This window comes from Hemicordylus capensis, chromosome 2 (genome assembly GCF_027244095.1).
Source record: "Hemicordylus capensis ecotype Gifberg chromosome 2, rHemCap1.1.pri, whole genome shotgun sequence".
NCBI lineage: Eukaryota > Metazoa > Chordata > Lepidosauria > Squamata > Cordylidae > Hemicordylus > Hemicordylus capensis.
In genome coordinates, this window is record NC_069658.1 from 42,507,759 (window position 1) to 42,527,324 (window position 19,566).

The 19,566-nt window shown below is 41.4% G+C and overlaps 1 protein-coding gene and 1 long non-coding RNA gene across 8 annotated transcripts in view; one reads left to right on the forward strand and one right to left on the reverse strand.

The window, feature by feature from the left end:
* ADAMTS6 (ADAM metallopeptidase with thrombospondin type 1 motif 6) overlaps positions 1-19,566 on the reverse strand; it is a 307,359-nt gene that overhangs the window by 147,791 nt on the left and 140,002 nt on the right. For all 7 annotated transcript variants that reach the window (XM_053298693.1, XM_053298688.1, XM_053298689.1 and 4 more), the window contains one exon: positions 13,764-13,905. In XM_053298693.1, the coding sequence (XP_053154668.1) occupies positions 13,764-13,905 (142 nt within the window). The remainder of the gene's footprint in view (positions 1-13,763; positions 13,906-19,566) is intronic.
* Positions 1,048-18,303, forward strand: LOC128345956 (uncharacterized). The gene is made up of 2 exons (XR_008316716.1): positions 1,048-1,248; positions 18,131-18,303. It is a non-coding gene; the product is annotated as an uncharacterized LOC128345956 (long non-coding RNA).

Sequence of the window (19,566 nt, forward strand, 5' to 3'; positions counted from 1 at the left end):
GGGGGTACTACTGGACCCGGCTCTGCTTTTGGAAGCTCAGGTGGAGGCGGTGGCCAGGGGTGCCTTTGCATGGCTTCAGCTGGTGCGCCAGCTGCGTCCCTTTCTCGAGAAGGCAGATCTGGCCACGGTTACCCACGCCTTAGTCACGTCGCGGCTGGATTACTGTAACGCGCTCTACGTGGGGCTGCCCTTGAAGAATATCCAGAAATTGCAGCTTGTGCAAAACGCGGCAGCGAGGGTTTTATCCAGAGCTGCCCGTTGGGAACATATCACCCCCATTTTGAAAGAGCTGCACTGGCTACCGGTTCGTTTCCGGGTCCAATTCAAGGTGCTGGTTTTGACCTTTAAAGCCCTAAACGGTTTGGTCCCGGGGTATTTGAGGGACCGCCTGCTCCCAAGGGTTGCTGCCCGCTTGACGAGGACATCTGAGGGGGCCCTGCTCCGGGTGCCGACAATGAGAGAGGCCCAGCTGTCGTGCACTCGGGACAGGGCCTTCTCTGTTGCTGCCCCCAGACTCTGGAATGCTCTCCCAATGGCCATTCATTCCTCGGACTCCATCACGGCTTTTAGAAAGCTTGTAAAGACTTGGCTTTTTACCCAGGCTTTTACATAATTGTTTTTACTGCTGCTTCTGGGTGTTTTTATTTGTTGTATTGTTTTATGCCTGTTTTTATATGTTTTTATACTTTTAGCATGATGTTTTTATTGTGTTTTTATTGTATGTTTTTAACTTTTGTAAACCGCCTTGGGGCTATCTTTTAACGAAAGGCGGTATAAAAATGCATAAATAAATAAATAAATAAATGATATTATATTTGGGCTGACCTGGCATTAAGCAGCAGCACCAGAAGGCCAAAGGGCAGTCTGATAAGAGAACCAGGGAGTAGGGATGTGCATGGAACAGCATTTGCGTTCTGTTCTGAGTTTGGAACGGAAAGTAAATGCCCAGATTGTTCTGTCAGAATAACCAGCTTGGAACACTCAAAACACTCCAAATGGCATTTTGGACTCCAAAATGGAATCTTCTGGCCTCCGGACACACGCGACAGCCATTTGTATGATTGTGCTGACCAGACAAATGGCTAGAAGACTACACAAGAGGCAATAAGAGCACCATTTCTGAGTGCTTGGAACATTTCAAGTGCTCCAACTCAGAATGCAGTTGTTCTATTCTGAGCTTGGAAGAGGCCCTTCATTTGAAGGGCATTCCATTCCAAGCTTGAAACACTTGAAGCGGCCCAGTTCATGGTAAGAACATTCCAACTGTGAACCATTCTGCACATCCCTACTAGGAAACCTCCCATTAAAGGAACAGTCAGAAGAGGGGATAGGAACAATGCGCTGAACCAATAATTTTCTCTGTCAGCATAAGGTCCCATGCCATATTTTTCCCTACCTACAACCATATTTTTCCCTACCTACAGCTAATTAGGACACCCTCAATCTTTTCCAGGGCATGTAATTACTTAGGATCAGAATAACAGCACTTCCAGACTAACTGCAGTGGCACACCAGGGAAAAGGTGATTTTTGACTACCTCCCCTTCTCCAGCAAGCCCTCTGTGCCACCTGAAAATATGTCCCTGAAGACTTAGCAGCTTTCAGAGTAACACCGAGGAGTTACTGGGGAAGAAGAGGTTGTCAAAAACCTCCCCTTCCCCAATGTAGCACTGTTATTCTGATCTTCTCACTGCACTGGGGCTTTTTTAGTCATGTCGTCAGCCATTATTCTGTATAACAATAATAAATTACTTAACATTAATTTATTATTTTCACATTACTTAAATGTATGTGAAATTAATACACTTGTAATATTTTCTTTTATGAAGATATAAATAAGTTTATTTATATGTCTTTAATCAGTAGACTAATTTAAAAACTTTTAAAAAATTATTATTGTGGTTTACAAAATTGATCACCTTGCATGGCATATGTTTGCTCTGCGATTCTGGATTTGAGATGTTCTCCTAATTTCCATTATTGTATCAATTACAATTTGGAACAGCTGTTTTCAATAATCTAGTGTGAAAAGAATCTGAGAGCACTGACCCTTAAAGGTCAGAACCAGAGCCTCTATCAGCAAGAATGAGCATGTTTTTGAATTAATATTAGGTGATCCAATAAACTAATTTCAGATCTTTTTATCTTTCAGCTATCCAGTGAGAGTAAAAATATAAGATCTTAATCCTATTTCCTAAATAACTTGGTTAAAAAACAAAAAACTATAGTAGGTAAAGGAAACAAATTTTGAAATCTAATCAATCAGTTCAAAATCAGTGTCTGTATTTGTGCATCTAAAAGAGCAGTTCTCTGAGAAATATGGGCAATTGTAATAAAAACATAAACTGAAGCTGTAGCCTTTCACAAGATCAAGACAAGATAGATGACAACCTGTAACGGTGTATCTTACGGCTCCATGACTTCAGTTTGGAATTCGGATGCTTGTATTTGCAGTAAATTAAAGAAAGCTGAACCCATCTAGAGAAAAAAAACAGCAAATCAAATTATCTTCCTGTTGCCCATATGTTTTAAATGATGGAGCCTTTTTTCTGTACATCATGCAGAATTTTATATATAGGCATTTTGAAATTATACATCCAAAATTATCCTACATTTCAATAACAGAACATCACCACAGTTCAATTTAGCATTAACTGCATGAGTATAACATGTTGTGATGTTTCCAAAATCTAGATTCTAACATAAGTCAAAAAGTTGTACAAAATTAGATTTTTCCATTTTCACAATATTGAGAAAAATAAGATGAAAAATACATTAGTAAACACAATATAATCATTTAGGATTTTATTATAGTATAATTTTGAAATACTTTAAAACATTATCATTCCTTCAGCATGTGCTATTCTATAATATGCTGCACCTCTTGATGAGCATTTGTTAAAACAGAGCATCAACAGAGTTACTTGGATTATGATTTCCAATTCAGAGCTGCAAAATTTTCCAGCCAATAGATTTCCACCCTCATTTCATCCATGTGGTCATTCATGTGTGTATATATATATTGAGGGTGAATATTAGACATGTGTGAACCTCAGAAAGTTCAGCATGTTTGGTTAGGTTCAGATAAGCACCCCAAAATTGCAAATCTTAGTGCTCCATTTTCAGAAATGCTCATTATGAAGCGGTGCAGCATGTTATCAATTCATACATGCTGAAGGAATTGTGATATTTTAAGCTCAGGCTATGTAATATATTATGTTCTCATCTTATTTTCCTAAATATTGGGTGCTTATCTGAACCTTACCAAAGCTATGAACCTCTCACCTATCAAGCGTGAAACAATACTTTTTCCTTTCAGACTCACCAAACTTATATAATCCTTCCCTTATCTGCCATCTAGCATTTGAACTTTGTCCTGCATTGTAAGCAGCTATTCATTCCACTTGATTCACACTGGAATCAAAAGCCATGTCAAAATTAGCAAGGCTCTGCTCCAGACCCTTATGCATCTATACATTACATCTGCAAACTCTATTATGTGCTTTGAAAGATGGCTAAGACAGCAGTGCAGGCGAAAAGTATCTTAGTAGCAAGGTTAGAAAACAATAGATAAACAGGAAGACTACTAGACATCAGAAAAGAGAACTCAACACATGGCTCTCAATTAAACTAGTGATTTAAGGAAGAGGCTTACATAAAAAACAAAACTAATGGCTAAATATTTTAGTTGTTTAGAGAATTATCTGGCAAGATCTCAAGAAAGCCGAAAGTACCTTCAGGCACAGGCAACTTATGCAGACGCAAAAGCTGCCAGTGTCTAACAGAAAGAGCTTCATTTTATTCATAAAATAAACTGGGTCCTTGTCGGGAGGGGAATTCTGGTCCTTGGTTCAAGGATGCCACTCTGCATCTAAATGCCCTTCCACCTTACATTGCAATATCTCTGATTATCATGCACCATCTTGCATTGCAATATCTATCTCCGATTATCATATTCTTGAGCACGCATCAACTATTGAATCACAACTACAGTGCAGTACCTGAAGCTGCTGCAACCTACTGCTGCTTCTGCATGTCCAATGGGAGCATAGGAAGCGCTGTAGCAGCCTGTGTTCCAGACTGCATGACCTCAACACCAAAGACCCACTCCCCTCTAATATCACGTGGAGGCCCAGTGCTGGCCCCTCTGCGTCATCTCTACCTTGCCGCCTCCTTTACCTCCTCTTCCTGCCTCCACCACTACCCACCTGTCACTTTATGTCAGCTCTTGCCCTGGTGAGCAAGTGAATTGGTTGTCTGCTTGCTTTAGTGTGCAAGCAAGAGAGGAAGCAGCCCATCCACCCTCTCGCTGCAGCAGGAGCCGGCACAAAGTGATGGACGGATAGCAGTGGTAGAGGCAACAGTGAGAAGAGGCAGCAAGAGTGGTGCAGAGGGATACCACATTATAATATATGGGAGCGAAGGGCTCAAGAGCAGGCAGCTCATGTTCACTGGACCTGTTTGCCCAATTACAGCTCCACCCCTAATGTGAAACTTGGAGAATTTCAAAAGAATTTGTGCAGATTTCAAGTATCCTACTTTTGCTCTCTTACCACATGGAAAGGAGATAGTTGCAGGAACAAGACCATGATGACTGATCAACTAAGGGAATTGGGAAGCAACAAATATTAAGCAGGTTTTAAGTTCAGGAAAGCTTTGAGCTTGGAGTGATTTGAGATACTTAATCAGGGTCTTGGTTTGTATTGTGCTTGTTTTTTCCTGCTGTGGAGCTCATTGGAGATTGGAGAAATTTAGATTCAGAAAACTGCAGGAAAGGAAAGTGCCAACTCCTCCCCTTGCACCACTGTTTCAATGAAAATTGGAATTCTCCTACAGTGGCTCTAGTACTTTAAAAAAGGAGTCAGGATATTTCATTACAAATTACTATGTAACAACTGCTTCAGTCTTAAGTTAATGAAACTCTAAATGGCATTTATTGTTTTTGCACCAATGATCTGTTGCTATATATAAGCGGAGCCCATAATATCAATATAACTTAGAGACTGCTAAAACTGTTTCCTCCTCAGTCCAGAAATGAAGGAGTTCCTTACAAATATTAATGATGGTTCGTTGGGTTTTTTGTTTTTTGTTTTTAACTTTAGGCTTGCTCATTTGGAGCAGAATGTGTATAGACCTGAATATTGCAATCTAGACATTATGGTTTTGTGAGTACAGATGGCACAGTTTGGGCCTAAACATGTTGGGCTCTTTGTACGTAAGCCCCTCTGCAAACATATCCCAAAGCACAGATGGCACAGAGACCTGGGGCAAGGCACGTCTGATAAGCCAATGTGATTCCAACACTCCACCATTCATGGGATCTTAATTGTGCACAGAGTTATAGTCTCCTGCCACAGAAATTTCTGTATAGGTACTAAGTATTGTCCTTCCCCTTCCTGTACTCATAGTGAACTCAGGTGGCTGAGGGCTTATTAGAATGAAAGCAAAATTGGACACTAAAATAAGGCAGCCGTTTCTACAATCTATATAGTGGCTAACATCCTGACTAACAAAGTGCTTGTAAGGTGGCTCTGTGGGAACACGCCTCGAGCCCGTGCATAACTGCCCCAGACCTCCTACAAGTGTACTGTTGTACTTAGTGTACTTAGCTCCTCCTACAAGGGAGCTCAGGCGTCCAAGGGCCACTTTCACTTTGGAAGCGTTCTGTAAGATTAGAAAAGCAATCTGTAAGATTAGAAACTACTGACACACATCTAGAACACAAGCAGCATTCAGAAGTCTTCATCCCCTTGCACAACAGCATGTGCAGAAGACTGGGGGAGATGCACACAGCCTCCTGGCATGACCCTACAAAACCTTTTTACACATGTGCTTCATTAGTCAGGATGCCAGCCACTGAGTTCTACATATCTAGTTTCTATACATTCAGGGTTTCTATATGATCAAGGTTAATACATAACCCTAGGTACATATAAGTAAGTTAAAAGAAAAGTAAAGAGAACAATACCTTTTAATAGTGTAAAGCATCCTAGACATGTGTAGTACAATATTTTGTTACAGGTCCCACTTCAACTCTATTTGAGAAATGCAAGATTTTGAGACATGCAAAGTGAATATGAGGACTAAGGCACAGAGGGAGAGAGGGACAGGAAACAAAAGAGTTTAACATATCTGGCAATAATCTGCTGTACTCAAATGTTTTTCAAAACATTTTCATTTAGGCTAATTATGTGGAGAAGCACTCTTATGTACTTAATATGCAACTCACCCAATAGGCTTCACATGCTTTTCTCTGCTAAGGGGCAATTTATTGAGAACCAGTAATTCATCTGGGGTCTCCAAGAAACTCAGCTTTGGGGCGGGTGGGAGGTGCAAACGGAACAAGATTATACTCTATTTCCTGAGGTTCAGTGATGCAGGGCAGACATTTTTCCAGTGCTATATTTCCCCACAGAAAAATTTCATTTTGGGGGGAGTCACAATCAGACACAGAGAGAAGGGGAGATTGACTAAAATTGCCTCTCAGCTATAGTGTGTGTGCACAGTGTTACCACACATACACACTTGGTTGGTCTGATGTTGGCCAATAACAGGCAAACTATTCAGTTTCAGCACTGTAATTAGCTTTAAAAAGGTAATTATCCCTAGGAAGTGAGCAACTGAGAGTGTGGTGTGTGCATGCACACGTATGTGCCTCATGCACATAGCCTTGTTGATCTGTAAAAGGGGTGCCTGTTTAAAATAAAACAAAAAACACAATCATCCAAACTATGACTTCACCTGACTTGTATCAATTTGACTTGCACAGTCAAAGCTATTCTTATTCCATCACAGACTGAAAGTGAAAACAAAACTAAAACTGCTATTTATTTTGGTTTCACATCCAGCACATGCAGAATGCAGTTTTTATTTCTTTGTAATGCTGGGAAGGTTGGAAGTGTTTGTAGAAAACACTACTGTGTGTTGTCTTTAAACTTTTACAAGGAATCCAAGTAATTTCCACATAGAGCTTTTAATCAGTTTGCATATGATATTTAAATCACATTAAATATGCTTTATTGAATTTTTTCATAATCAGCTATTTCAGTCCAAATATTTGTGCCTATTAGGAAAACGTTTGAAATACAGCACATAAAATCAACATAGGGTACTTTTTAGTGTTTATTAAATATATAAGTCAAATCTCTTTAGGGAAGTGGAAGATGTTCCAGAAAATTTCCCAATTCATAATTTCCCCCAAACTCCACAACACTGCCTAAGTTACATACATATACATGCATGCTTACAAAAATATACATTCAAAGCCAAGAACAGAGTATGGCCCTTTATATGTATCTGCCAGTGGTCTATAAAATGGTGCAGTAAGACAGAAGACTAAAGTCTAGAATCTATTACCAACTTGGCACTAGCAGAAAAGAGCTTTACAGATAATAAAATGCAATAGCAAGTCTACCATCTGTCTAAAGCCTTCAGTTATAGAAAATGTTTCAAGTCTCAGTCTACCATACAAATCTGTAGATATGAAGCAAACCAGAAATAAATACATGTTTTTTCAGCCACATAATCTCTGAGATAAGTTAACAAATACATTTAAAATCAAGACTAAGTTTATTTTTTGAATTAGCTCAGAGGCAAACTGCAATAAAATGTCTCGATGCAGGTGATCAAAGTGATCTGGAAGTATGAAAAAGGTGGTACAGAAAGATGTCTCAAATATATCTTCTTTCATTGTTTTGTGTACAAGTACTGTACAAATGTAGCAGCATTAATGTTAGCAACTGAAGAGTGCAGAGAGAGAGAGAGAGAGAGAGAGAGAGAGAGAGAGGAAGAGCAAGGATTAATACAAAATACAAATAGGAGACTGCAACTGTACATGCAACATATGAATACTTAAGAGCTGTAGAAAAAATTATGTCTCTGTCTATGGTGCTTTACACCATAAGAAGGTTCAGAATAACTGGAATCTTGTCCCACTACTTACTGCTACTGTGGTAGCATTAACATCATAGCTACCACTGAAATATTGCTACAGATCACATGGAGATAATTGAAAACAAAGATACAACCAGAATGGCTTATGTTACTGGAGCAGTACTTTTCCCAGCCACTGCTACAAGAATTGCTGCAACTCTTTCTCCTTGTTCAAACTTTCATTCCTCCACATGAGTGTGTGCCCAACCACAGCTTGGAAGTCTACAAATTAGTTCTCAGATTCTAAAATATTTATGTTTTTAACACTAGGGATGTGCACAGATCCGACAGGGGGCAGCGGCTCGAGGGGGGAGGGGGGATACCTTTAAGGACTAGGGAGGGTGCTCTCCCCCCCCCTGCACTCCCCCCACTGGTGCTGCAGTTTAAAAGGGTCTCTGGTGTGTACTTCCGGTCACGTCCGGTCCAAGGAGGCAACGAGGCGGCAGGGAGGTATGCTGCGGCCCAGTCGGGCCCTTTTAAATTGCAGCACTGGCAGGAGAAACGTGGTCAGGGGGGTAACCCTCCCCAGTCCTTAAAGGTATCCCCCCGCCTTCAAACTGGTCGAACTGCTGGTCTTCCGAACCTCTTCGGCAGCCCATAAAAGGGCCTCCAAACAGGTTCATGCACATCCCTATTTAAAACTGATTAATGATGAGAATAATCAATGCGAGAATATGTTTACGTTAAGAATGCACATTTAATGTAATGCAAGAATAGCAACAAGAGGAGGAGATGGATAGAATATGAAAGAAAGGAAAGGACAAAAGTTATAAATGCAATGAAATGGCTATCTAGGGAGCAACTTCCTTAACATAAATGAACGTGGCTGACATCCTCTCTAACAATGTGCCCACACGCCAGGAAGAAGTATCCCCATTAAGAGAACTTCCAGACCTCCTCTTTCCTTCCCTTGGAAGTGTCCCATGACACCTGACATGTCCCTGAGGGTCATGCAGCCCTTGGGGACATATTTTTAGGTTGTAAAAGGCACTTCCAGGGGAAGGAGTGACTGGTGAATATCACCCGCCACATGGTGAAGCAAAAATTGTGGAGTTGAAATTTTTGTATTATGTGTAGAGTTTTATTTTCAAATCTCACTTACATTGTAACTAGATCGATCTAGAGCTGATAATGAGGGCAATAGATCACATCTCACACCACCACCTAGTGAGGGTAATGGGCCACTCCAGTTCCACCTACCAGTTCTCCTCTCCTGCAAGAAGAAGTTATTCATTCTCCAGAAACACACATCCAAATAATACCTTTTCTCCCCAGGAAGCCCCTTTCACTATCCCATAATCTCGTTTTTGCTGCTGATAAAGGGCCAACTGATCATTCCATACTACTTTGATGCACATGGAGCTATTGATGAAATGTTTTAATTTTTCTGTTATTTTTTGTTGTAAACCACCCAGACACGCAAGTTTGGGGCAGTATAAAAAATATGTTATAAATAAATAAATAAATAAATAAATGTTAAAGTTAGCTTTCTGTCTTAATACCAGCATCAGTCTAATGCAGGGTTTCTTAACCTTGGGCCCCCAGATGTTGTTGGACTACAACTCCCATCATCCTCAGCCACAAAGGCCATGTCTGGAGATGATGGGAGTTGTAGTCCAACAACATCTTGGGGCCCAAGGTTAAGAAACCCTGGTCTAATGTATGGATAGTGGGGAAGAGCAAATAAGGGGAACTGTATGCACGATGTGCTTCTGGGGGGGGCAAGAGAGGGTGGCAACAATGCCCCCCCCCAGTAATTGCTGCAGTTCTCTGAAAGTTCTCTAAGCATGGTCACACTTCCTGGTCTGCAGGCACAGAGTTAGTGAGTATGCTGACCAGTGGACTTAATAATTTATTTATTTTTAAAGAATATTTAAGAACTCAAATACCAGCAATTTTGAATAAGAGCTAAGCATCTGAATGTCACCTTTGAAAACGGGTGCAGCATCTGAAAAAACTATGAATTCCAGAGCCACCCATGCCACTCAGGGACCAAAGAAAGGTATTAAAAATAGCTCACCACGCTGGCAGGTAAAGTATCTGGCTGAGTACTCCTTACACAGAGCAAAGAGGCCATAGGACATCCTGTCTCCTGTCCCCACCTGGGTCCCAGGGCAGAGGGTCTGACAGACATGTCAGAATCCCCAGATTTCTGTGACAACACCAGGAGGTTTTTTGATAGTGTTGACCTGTTGGAGGCTGCTTGCTGTTGTTACAGAACTCCCCGCAACAATACCTGACAGAGGGCATATCAGTCTGACATGTCTGTTGGACCAACACAACTGCACAGATCTATCTTCTGGATCTGAAATTAATACAAATTCCAAACAAAAGTAAATTCTGCATAGGAATTTTATCATGAGTGGAACATGATAAGGTGTAGGCAACTACACCATGCCTTCAAAAAAACAGCAAGCATATCTATCTGTCTTATCTATATAATTAATTCCTGTAGAGGGGATACATGGGGATGTGGCAAGCTCTGCCCCCGCTGCAGCCATGACCAATGGTGGGTCCAGAGGGGGTGACATGTGCAAGGGTGGGAGGGAGGAGCTTGAGCCAGGAGTTGAGGCAACGCACGCCAGGAGGCAGTTGTGGTGGCAGGCGAGAGGACGATGGGCAGCAAGAGGAGGACAGGCGGCAGGCAAAGCCCCACTGCCCTGAGGAGGAGGAGGACAGCGAGGCGGAGGGAGGTGGTGGTGCCAGCCTGAGAAGGAGGGCGAGAGGACGATGGGCGGCGGGAGGATGGCAAGGCAGAGGGAGGTGGCAGCAGTGGGACGGCCTGGCCATGGCCCCCCAGGGTGAGATGGTGGTGGCATGAGGGGGGGATGGCTGGGCCCAACTAGAGGCGCAGATGCTCTGTGTCCGGGCTCACTAGTTATTATCAATTTTTTGTTGAAAACCAATTCAACATTTTCTCATAGGACTAATTCACAAACAGAGAATTAAAATTCCAGAACAAATATAATGGCTGACATCCTGGCTAAATCTGTATGCATGTGACTAAAGAATGAATGCTCACAGCAGTAATGATCCCACTTCTGAAGTGCTAATGTAGTTATATTCCTGAGGGCTGCACGACCGTCAGGGACATTATTGTGGATTGTTCAGAGTGCTTCCGAGGGAAGGTGGGATCAGCAAAATTCAGCCCCTCTCCACATTTGAGTGCCCACACTTCAGAAGCGGAGATACTATTGCTGCAGGAACGCATCCTTCAGCTGCATGCATGTCGCTTCAGTCAGGATGTCAGCCATTGTTCTCAAACTGTGGGCCTGATTCATCTTGCTGGGGAACAAAAGAGCTGGAGGGAAGTTGGAGTTCTAGGCCTGAAAATGTGGGAATGAGACAAGAAACTTTTTGAATTCAGCAAGCAGCAGCTAGAGAAAGAACCTGCTTAATTCCTGCCCTTTGGGGGCAATGCTTAGAGTTGCTGGACCTCCTTCTCATCTTCTCCTTAACCACCCAGCCCCAGATAACTCATCTGTCTTCAGGTGGCAACTCCTTCATTCTGCAACCCAGCAAAGGAAAGAGAGGAGAGTTAATATCTCCTCTGTTGTTAGTCCCAATCCCAGTTTGCACTTGCCAGTATATACCATCCACCTACAATCCCCATTCAGCCATGAACCTCACTGGGTGACTCTGGAACAGTCACCTATCTCTCAGCAGAATCCACCTCACAAGGCAGGTTAACTACAACTATGTACAGCACTCTGGGCTCCTTGGAGGAAGAGTGGGATATAAATGTAATAAATAGATAAATAGATAAATAGATAAATAGATAAATAAATAAATAAATAAATAAGCAAGCCAAATCTCATGAGAAGACAGATCTCCCCACCTTCACCTGGAATTGGTTTAGGGAGGCCTGGAAAATAGTGCCATTTTTGAGGGAAGGAGTAAACTGGAAAAAAATAAGGAATACTGTCAACTCTGTTAATATTTCATAGCCTGTTTTCTGCCAGGTGCTTGTTCTCTTCACTTCCTTGCTCTTGCTTCCTTTTCTATTTACAATATAAGGGTGGAGCTACACATCGTGTATAGGATACCTGTATCCTTTTTAATAGGGGCATTGTGTATAGAATACCTGTATCCTTTCCAGCTGGGGGATGATTTTCAGTAGATAACAGCACTAGGGGAAAGTTAAGCCGCCCCTGTTTTCCTGCACCAGTCTTTCACATTGCAGCCTCAGTATTTTTAAATAAAAAGTTTTCAGCGTGCTTTAAACCAAAAAAAATAAGATGGTTCTCTGTTTCCAAAGGACTTGCAATCTGAAATAAAATTGTGCATATATATACACACACACACACTCCCAAAGAATCACAGAACTACTCATAAGATGTAGTTCTGCCCCCAAACCAGACAAAGTGCACCACACGTAGGCAGCAAAGGCAAAAGCTTTCACGTGTGGACAGAGGCTTTACCCACAGTTCTTTGGAGCCCGCTCATTGAATATCACTCCATTATGTAATCAACACGACATTGCATATACCATTTAAGAGAAGATGCTAATGAAGGGTATGAGCTGTATGTTCAATAACAATATGCACATTGCTAACTCTCCAGTGCAAATTAAAACATAATGTACTTCAAATGTGAATAGTTTATATAATGGAATTAAGTGTCTGCAAACCTTATGTTTCTAGATATACACTAAAATTGGATAGGGAAAAGCAAAAAAGGAGAATATGAAAGCATGTGGACTGGATATAAGGAAGGAGGAAAAAAACAGAAGAGGGGTAGTGGGAGCTTAAACAGAAATAAAGCCCTTTGCTGAGAAATCAAGAAGACACCTAATCAGCCAGCCAGCCACAAACAACTTTTACATCCATTGCTATATGAGCTGCCAAGAGTCATCCCAAGAATAATATTTCACTTATCACATCAGGGATATAAAAAATGAATTCCCTTTGTACTATATCCCTAACAGAAGTGATTAGTGTAAGTGGTTAGACATATTGTTTTATAGAGGGTGTTTTTTCTTTTTAGATGTGGCTAAACATTTTAATTGAAAAAACATTTTATTTTAAAAGAGAATAAAACAATATGTAACTTAGAAAAAAATCTACATAATGATTTTAGTACTATTTCCCTATTTAATCTCAGCTATGACTGACAGCACGGAATCAGTTTAATGAATGTTTTAGCCTACAAAAATGCTCTGTCAATTTTCTTAATTACAAGATTAAATTATTTTAAACTATTCCAAAGGGTATATGTTGTTATTATTAAAAGATAGGTGAGGGTATATATTCCCAAAACCACATATTAATTTTTCTCCATGTGACTTGTTAGCGTTCTAAATTATTATCATAATTATTACGAGTCTTTAATACCAAGGAACATGAAATTAAGATGAAATAGTCCTGGAATGTTTAATACTCATAATGTTATAATAATGTGACTAAAAATGAGTCATTAATATAATGAGTCATTAACAAAAAATAATGAAGAGCTACCATGAAGTTTTCACATGGAAGCTGAATATCATAAATCTGCTCTAACAGACACTAGCAACAGTTCTATAACTAACTTTAAGGAATCAGGAATAGGTCAATAGAGTTTGCTAAAGCTCTGAGATAGTCTGCCTGATTTATTGGGAAATTGCTCAATTTATCCTTAATCAAACATTTGGGAGCAAAATATATACAAATTACTCAAGCAAAAGATGCAGCATAAACACTTCTTATTCCCTATTTTAAAGGAGCTATGGTATAATTACGAATGGAAAACCATTGCACTGATAATTATATTTAACTAAACATTTATGTCATTATATATATGACACACAAATGACTAAGCAGGACACTTAGTATATGGATTAAGAGTTCTTACCCCATATTTACATTGGCGGGAAGTTGCTCCGTACTGGAAGCGACACTGTTCATCAGCATCATACACCTGACCTGGGGCCACAGCAGGATAAAGAAAGTCACGCTTGGGAGGCTCATTATCAAGGCAAGTACCACGGCCTGAACTGTTAAACATAAAGGACCAAAGGAATTAGGAATGCTATTAAGTGTTACCACAGCTAAAATATGTATCTGATTCTTGTGTGAAACAGATAAAATTACAAATAAATATCCTGAAATAGCATGCTTATGCCAAAAATAAAGAATTAGGAATAACTTAAAAGATCTAAAACATTTTTCATTGACTAGTATGTTACTTTTAGAAAACAAAATGCACATATTCACACAAAAAAGCCTGATTTGCATTATTGTTCTAACCCCTTTAAACTGAAAATATCAAATGCAGAACTAACAAAAAGTAGCAAATATTCTATCCTACAAACATCAATAAATACAAATTTAAAGCCTCCTTGGGCACACACTGAACTAGCTGCACAGCTCTTTGGAACCTAGCCACTCCCAGAGAACTATGCCTCACTGATCTGAGGAAAAGCTCACATTAAATGTGTGTCTTTGTGATGTTACCACTATTATAGCAATAGCAATAGCAATAGCACTTACATTTATATACCGCTTTATAGCCGGAGCTCTCTAAGCGGTTTACAATGATTTAGCATATTGCCCCCAACGTTCTGGGTACTCATTTTACCGACCTCAGAAGGATGGAATGCTGAGTCAACCTTGAGCCCCTGGTCAGGATTGAACTTGTAACTTTCTGGTTACAGGGCGGCAGTTTTACCACTGCGCCACCAGGGGCTTGATACATTACTACAGGAGGCTCTTGAATATCGCAAGGATGATATATGTTGAAACTGCAATATCAAAGTACTACACCTAACCTGAAAAATGGTGTCCAGTTCCTTCTCAGCTGGTGCAGGGTTGGATTTTTAGACAAAACCTCCACACACAGCCGCTGAGAAGTGCACAGGCTGATTCCAGCAGATTTGAAGTTTAAATATCCACTAGCCTGCACCAGCTGAGAAGCAGGTTAGAATGAATATTGAAACTTTAAACTGCCAGAAGCAGCTCATGCATCAGCTGAGAAGCATGCAGCCTGCTTCAAGGGTATTGAAAGTTTAAAAGTCCACACGTGTACCACTTCTCAGCTGGCACATGGGGTTAACTATTTAAACTTTAAATACCCTGGAGCAGGCTGCACACTTCTCAACTGATGCACAGGCTGTTCCAGGACACTTAAAGTTTAAATATCCAACCCTGCACACCAGCTAAGAAGCCTGCATGCTGCATTTCAGCTTGTGTGAGGGCTGTTCAAGCTTTACTAACGTATTAAGTGGCGCAGCGGAGAAATGCTTGACTAACAAGCAGAAGTTTGTCAGTTCGAATCCCCGCTGGTACTATATCGGGCAGCAGTGATAAAGGAAGATGCTGAAAGGCATCATCTCATACTGCGCGGGAGATGGCAATTGTAACCCCCTCCTGTATTCTACCAAAGAAAACCACAGGGCTCTGTGGGCACTAGGGATGTGCACGGAACCACGGAGGCACGGTCTAGCACTGGGGGGTGTCTGGCTTTAAGGGCGGGGGGTAGTACTTACCCCTCTTGCCACTTTTTCCCCTCCGGCGCCCCACTTTGTTGCAAAGTTTTTGGGGCGGCAGAGTTCCTCCCTGCCGCCCCTGCCCCCATCGTTGTCAGGAAAGAGGGGAAGTTGCTGCCATGCATGCGCCCGTCGCGGTGCATGCACACACCGCACACGTCATACGTTGCGTGTGTGACGTCACACATGCAATATGTGATGTGTGCGGTGTGTGCGCGCCATGATGGGCACATGTGTGGCAGCAACTTCCCCTTTTTCCTGACAACGATGGGGGAAAAAAACTTTGCAACAAAGCGGAGCGCCGGCGGGGGAAAAGTGGCGGGAGGGGTAAGTACTAGTACCCAGAATGTTGGGGGCAATATGCTAAATCATTGTAAACCGCTTAGAGAGCTCCAGCTATAGAGCGGTATATAAATGTAAGTGCTAAGTGCTATTGCTACTACCCCCCCACCTTTAAAACCAGACACAGACACACACCCGCCAGACCACTGGACCGGCCCAATTCCAAACTGGTTCGGAGGCCTCTTACATGGCCCCAGACCAGTTCCGTGCACACTCCTAGTAGGCACCAGGAGTCGACAATGACTCGATGGCACACTTTACCTTTACTTGTTCAGTTAGGGGGTAGTAAATGGTGTTTTCCTAACTGGAAAACCTGTGAACAACTGAAACTACCCACACAATAACTAAATTGGTATACAAGGAGGTTGCTCATGAATGGGCAGAACTGTGGGAAATAAACCTGCAATATTCAAGGGTCTCCTTTACAGCACTTCATAGTTGAAATGCAATGTATACTTTTTAAAAATTGTGTTCAGTTTTTATGTTTGTTCAATCCAGATCCAGACCTTCAATCTACTAGGTTCAAGTTCCAACCTTTATTCATTTTATGCACTTCACTGGTTTTGCTCAGAACTGAAGTAGCAAGTAGCTCAAATCTCCTAGGCCCCCCCTAAAAAATTAGGTTTTAAGTGTATTTAGGATAAGTTCTTATTCTATAATTACTAGGGGTGTGCAATTCGGGTTTTTGGTGATTCGGTTTGGGACCCGAAACCGAATCACCCCTGATCTGTTCTGTGCCCGAATCTGGGCCACCCGAATCACCCCTGATTCGGGAAGGAAAAATGGGTCCCAGGGGCAAAATAGTGGGGTGGGGTGGTAGTGCCCAATGGTTGGAGGCTACCACCCAAATTTCAGGGGAATTGGGGAAAGGGCTTATTTTGGGGGAATTGTTGAAGTTTACGCGTCTTTAAGGTTTTCCCCCATAGAGAAGCATTGAGGTGTCAGCAAATGGATAGCTTCACGCAGGGGGCAAAGGGGTGGCCTAGAGCAGTGTGGGGTTGGTGATAGTGCCAGGTAGGGTCAAAGAAGCTACCTGAATTTTTTCAAAGGATTTGGGCAGAGGGCTGATTTTTGGGGAATTGTTAAAGTTTACGCGTCTTTAAGGTTTTTCCCCATAGAGAAGCACTGAAGTGTCAGCAGCCCCATAAGTGCACTTGGGGGGTGCTGGGGTGGCCCAGAGCGAGTGGTAGTGTAGTGCACATAGGGTGCCAACCACCCCCATGGGTTTCTAACCCATGGGGTACACAGTTCTGTTGTTTCAGAGGTATTCTGTGTGTGGATTCTATGATAGCTAATCATTAGCTATCATAGAATCCACACTCAGAATACCTCTGAAACAACAGAACCGTGTACCCCATGGGTTAGAAACCCATGGGAGTGGTTGGCACCCTATGTGCCAACTACACTGGGTGTACACTGGGTGGTTGACACCCTATGTGCACTACACTACCACTCGCTCTGGGCCACCCCAGCACCCCCCAAGTGCACTTATGGGGCTGCTGACACCTCAATGCTTCTCTATGGGGAAAAACTTTAAAGACGCGTAAACTTTAACAATTCCCCAAAAATCAGCCCTCTCCCCAAATCCTTTGAAAAAATTCAGGTAGCTTCCTTGACCCTACCTGGCACTACCACCAACCCCACACTGCTCTAGGCCACCCCTTTGCCCCCCGCGTGAAGCTATCAATTTGCTGACACCTCAATGCTTCTCTATGGGGGAAAACCTTACAGATGCGTAAACTTCAACAATTCCCCAAAAATCAGTCCTCTGCCCCATCACTCTGAAATTGGGGTGGTAGCCTCCACCCATTAGGCACTACCGTCCCACTCCACTCTTTTTGCCCAGATCCCACTCTATGCCCCCAAACTGCCCCAAAGACACTAAAACTCCAAAAATTCCCCAAAAATAAGCCCTTTGCCCAATTCCCCTGAAATTTGGGTGGTAGCCTCCAACCATTAGGCACTACCACCCCACCCCACTATTTTGCCCCTGGGACCCAAAATTCGGGCTGACATCACTTCAGACCTTTTTGCATTCAAATCAATGGATGCAAAAAGGCAGGAAATTCAAAGAGATGTCATCCTGAATCACCCAAATTTTTTGGGCCCGAAATTCAGGTGATTCGGCTCGGCCCCAAAAAATATTGGGGGACATCGGGGGTGATTCGGTTTGGACCTGAATCACCCGAAATTGCTCGTTTCGGGCACAGATCGTTCTGTGCCCGAAATTTTTTGCACATCCCTAATAATTACCTTTGGGAGAGGGGGAATGGATGTTAGCCTGACCTGTTTACAAGATAAAATTTGAATGAATAAGTAGAATGTTTGGAGTTGTGAATCTCTTGCTCTAATGTATCATTAATTTTTTAAAAAATCCATTTTCCTTTGTTAGAATGAGCGAGGGGATGAACAATCGTGGGACTCCATATGGTAAAACTCTGGAAGACTCCAAATCGTAGCTCTACACAGGTGCAAAACCCAGATATGTGATGCGCAAAGACCCTGATGAAGAAATATGTTTATTAATTTGTATACAGTCCTAATGTGAATAAATTAGGAACTATGCTTTTTTCCTCTTTCATTTACATGTGCAAAAAAGAAATGTTATGCCAACATTGTGCCTAGAGACATACATATTAGGAATATGTATATCTATATATTTCTTATGTCTAGAGACATACATTTCAGGCGTTATATAAATATGATAAATAAATAAAACATTTATTTATTTATTTATTTATTTATTTATTTTTAGCCAACATTCCTTCAAATGTTGCAGTTTATATTCCCCCCTCCCATCAACATTTTCCATAAGCCTTGCCAAAGGAAAATAATTTCATCAATGAATGTTCTACAGCTATTATTTTAGACACCAAGTACTTAAAGATTTTTAAAATTGCATATAGTGTCAGTAGTTTTTAACCTACATTTCCCCCAAAACAATTATTCCTAAAAAAAACATTAAATTTATATAGAAAAATAAGCAATAGGAGGAGGAGGAGAGAGGGAGTAGCAGTAGGAGAGGGGATGTGCTCTCAGCTCTTGCTTGTGGGCTTCCCAGAGGCATCTAGTGGGCCACTGTGTGAAACAGGATGCTGGACTAAATAGGCCTAATCCAGCAGGGTTTTTCTTATGTTCAATAATTTAGTGTTGAGAATTAGCCACTTACATTATTAGGTAAATTTTGTCTAAATTACTACAGCTATGCATTGTATCGGACCCAACAGAGCTATGTAATCCAACAGTATCTATGTTTGATTTTGTCAACTTTAACTGAACATCACAGAAGAGACCCTCTAGCTTGTCAGCATTATTGGAATATCTCTCTGTTGTATCAGATTTGCTGTCAGAATTGCTTGCTTAAGTGAAATTGCTTGTTATACTGAAAGAGAGAGGATTATTATTTTTCGTTTGTCTCAGTTATAGCATGTATAATAACATTAAAAAATTTTTTTAAAAACCCAACAGTTCAGTCTCCTTCAAACTCCACACACTTAATTCTATCACCATATACTACCACAATGAGATGTTTGAGATGATTGGCCAAGCCATTCAGGAGATATAACATGGAGTGTCAAAAAGAGTACTCTTTTCATACAAAAGTAAGGAGCAGTTTCCTTTTAATGACTGGGGGGAAAGGCTTAATAACTGGGGGAGAGGTTTTAATTCCTGCATGTTTTGCAACTTTCTGCCATAAAACAATTGTGCTTTTAAAAACTTTAAAAGAAATAAAATAAAAACAGAGTGGCCCAATCTCCTTCAAATTCCACACACTTAATGCTATCACCATGCACTACCACTATGAGAAGTTTGAGAACTGAAAGGCAA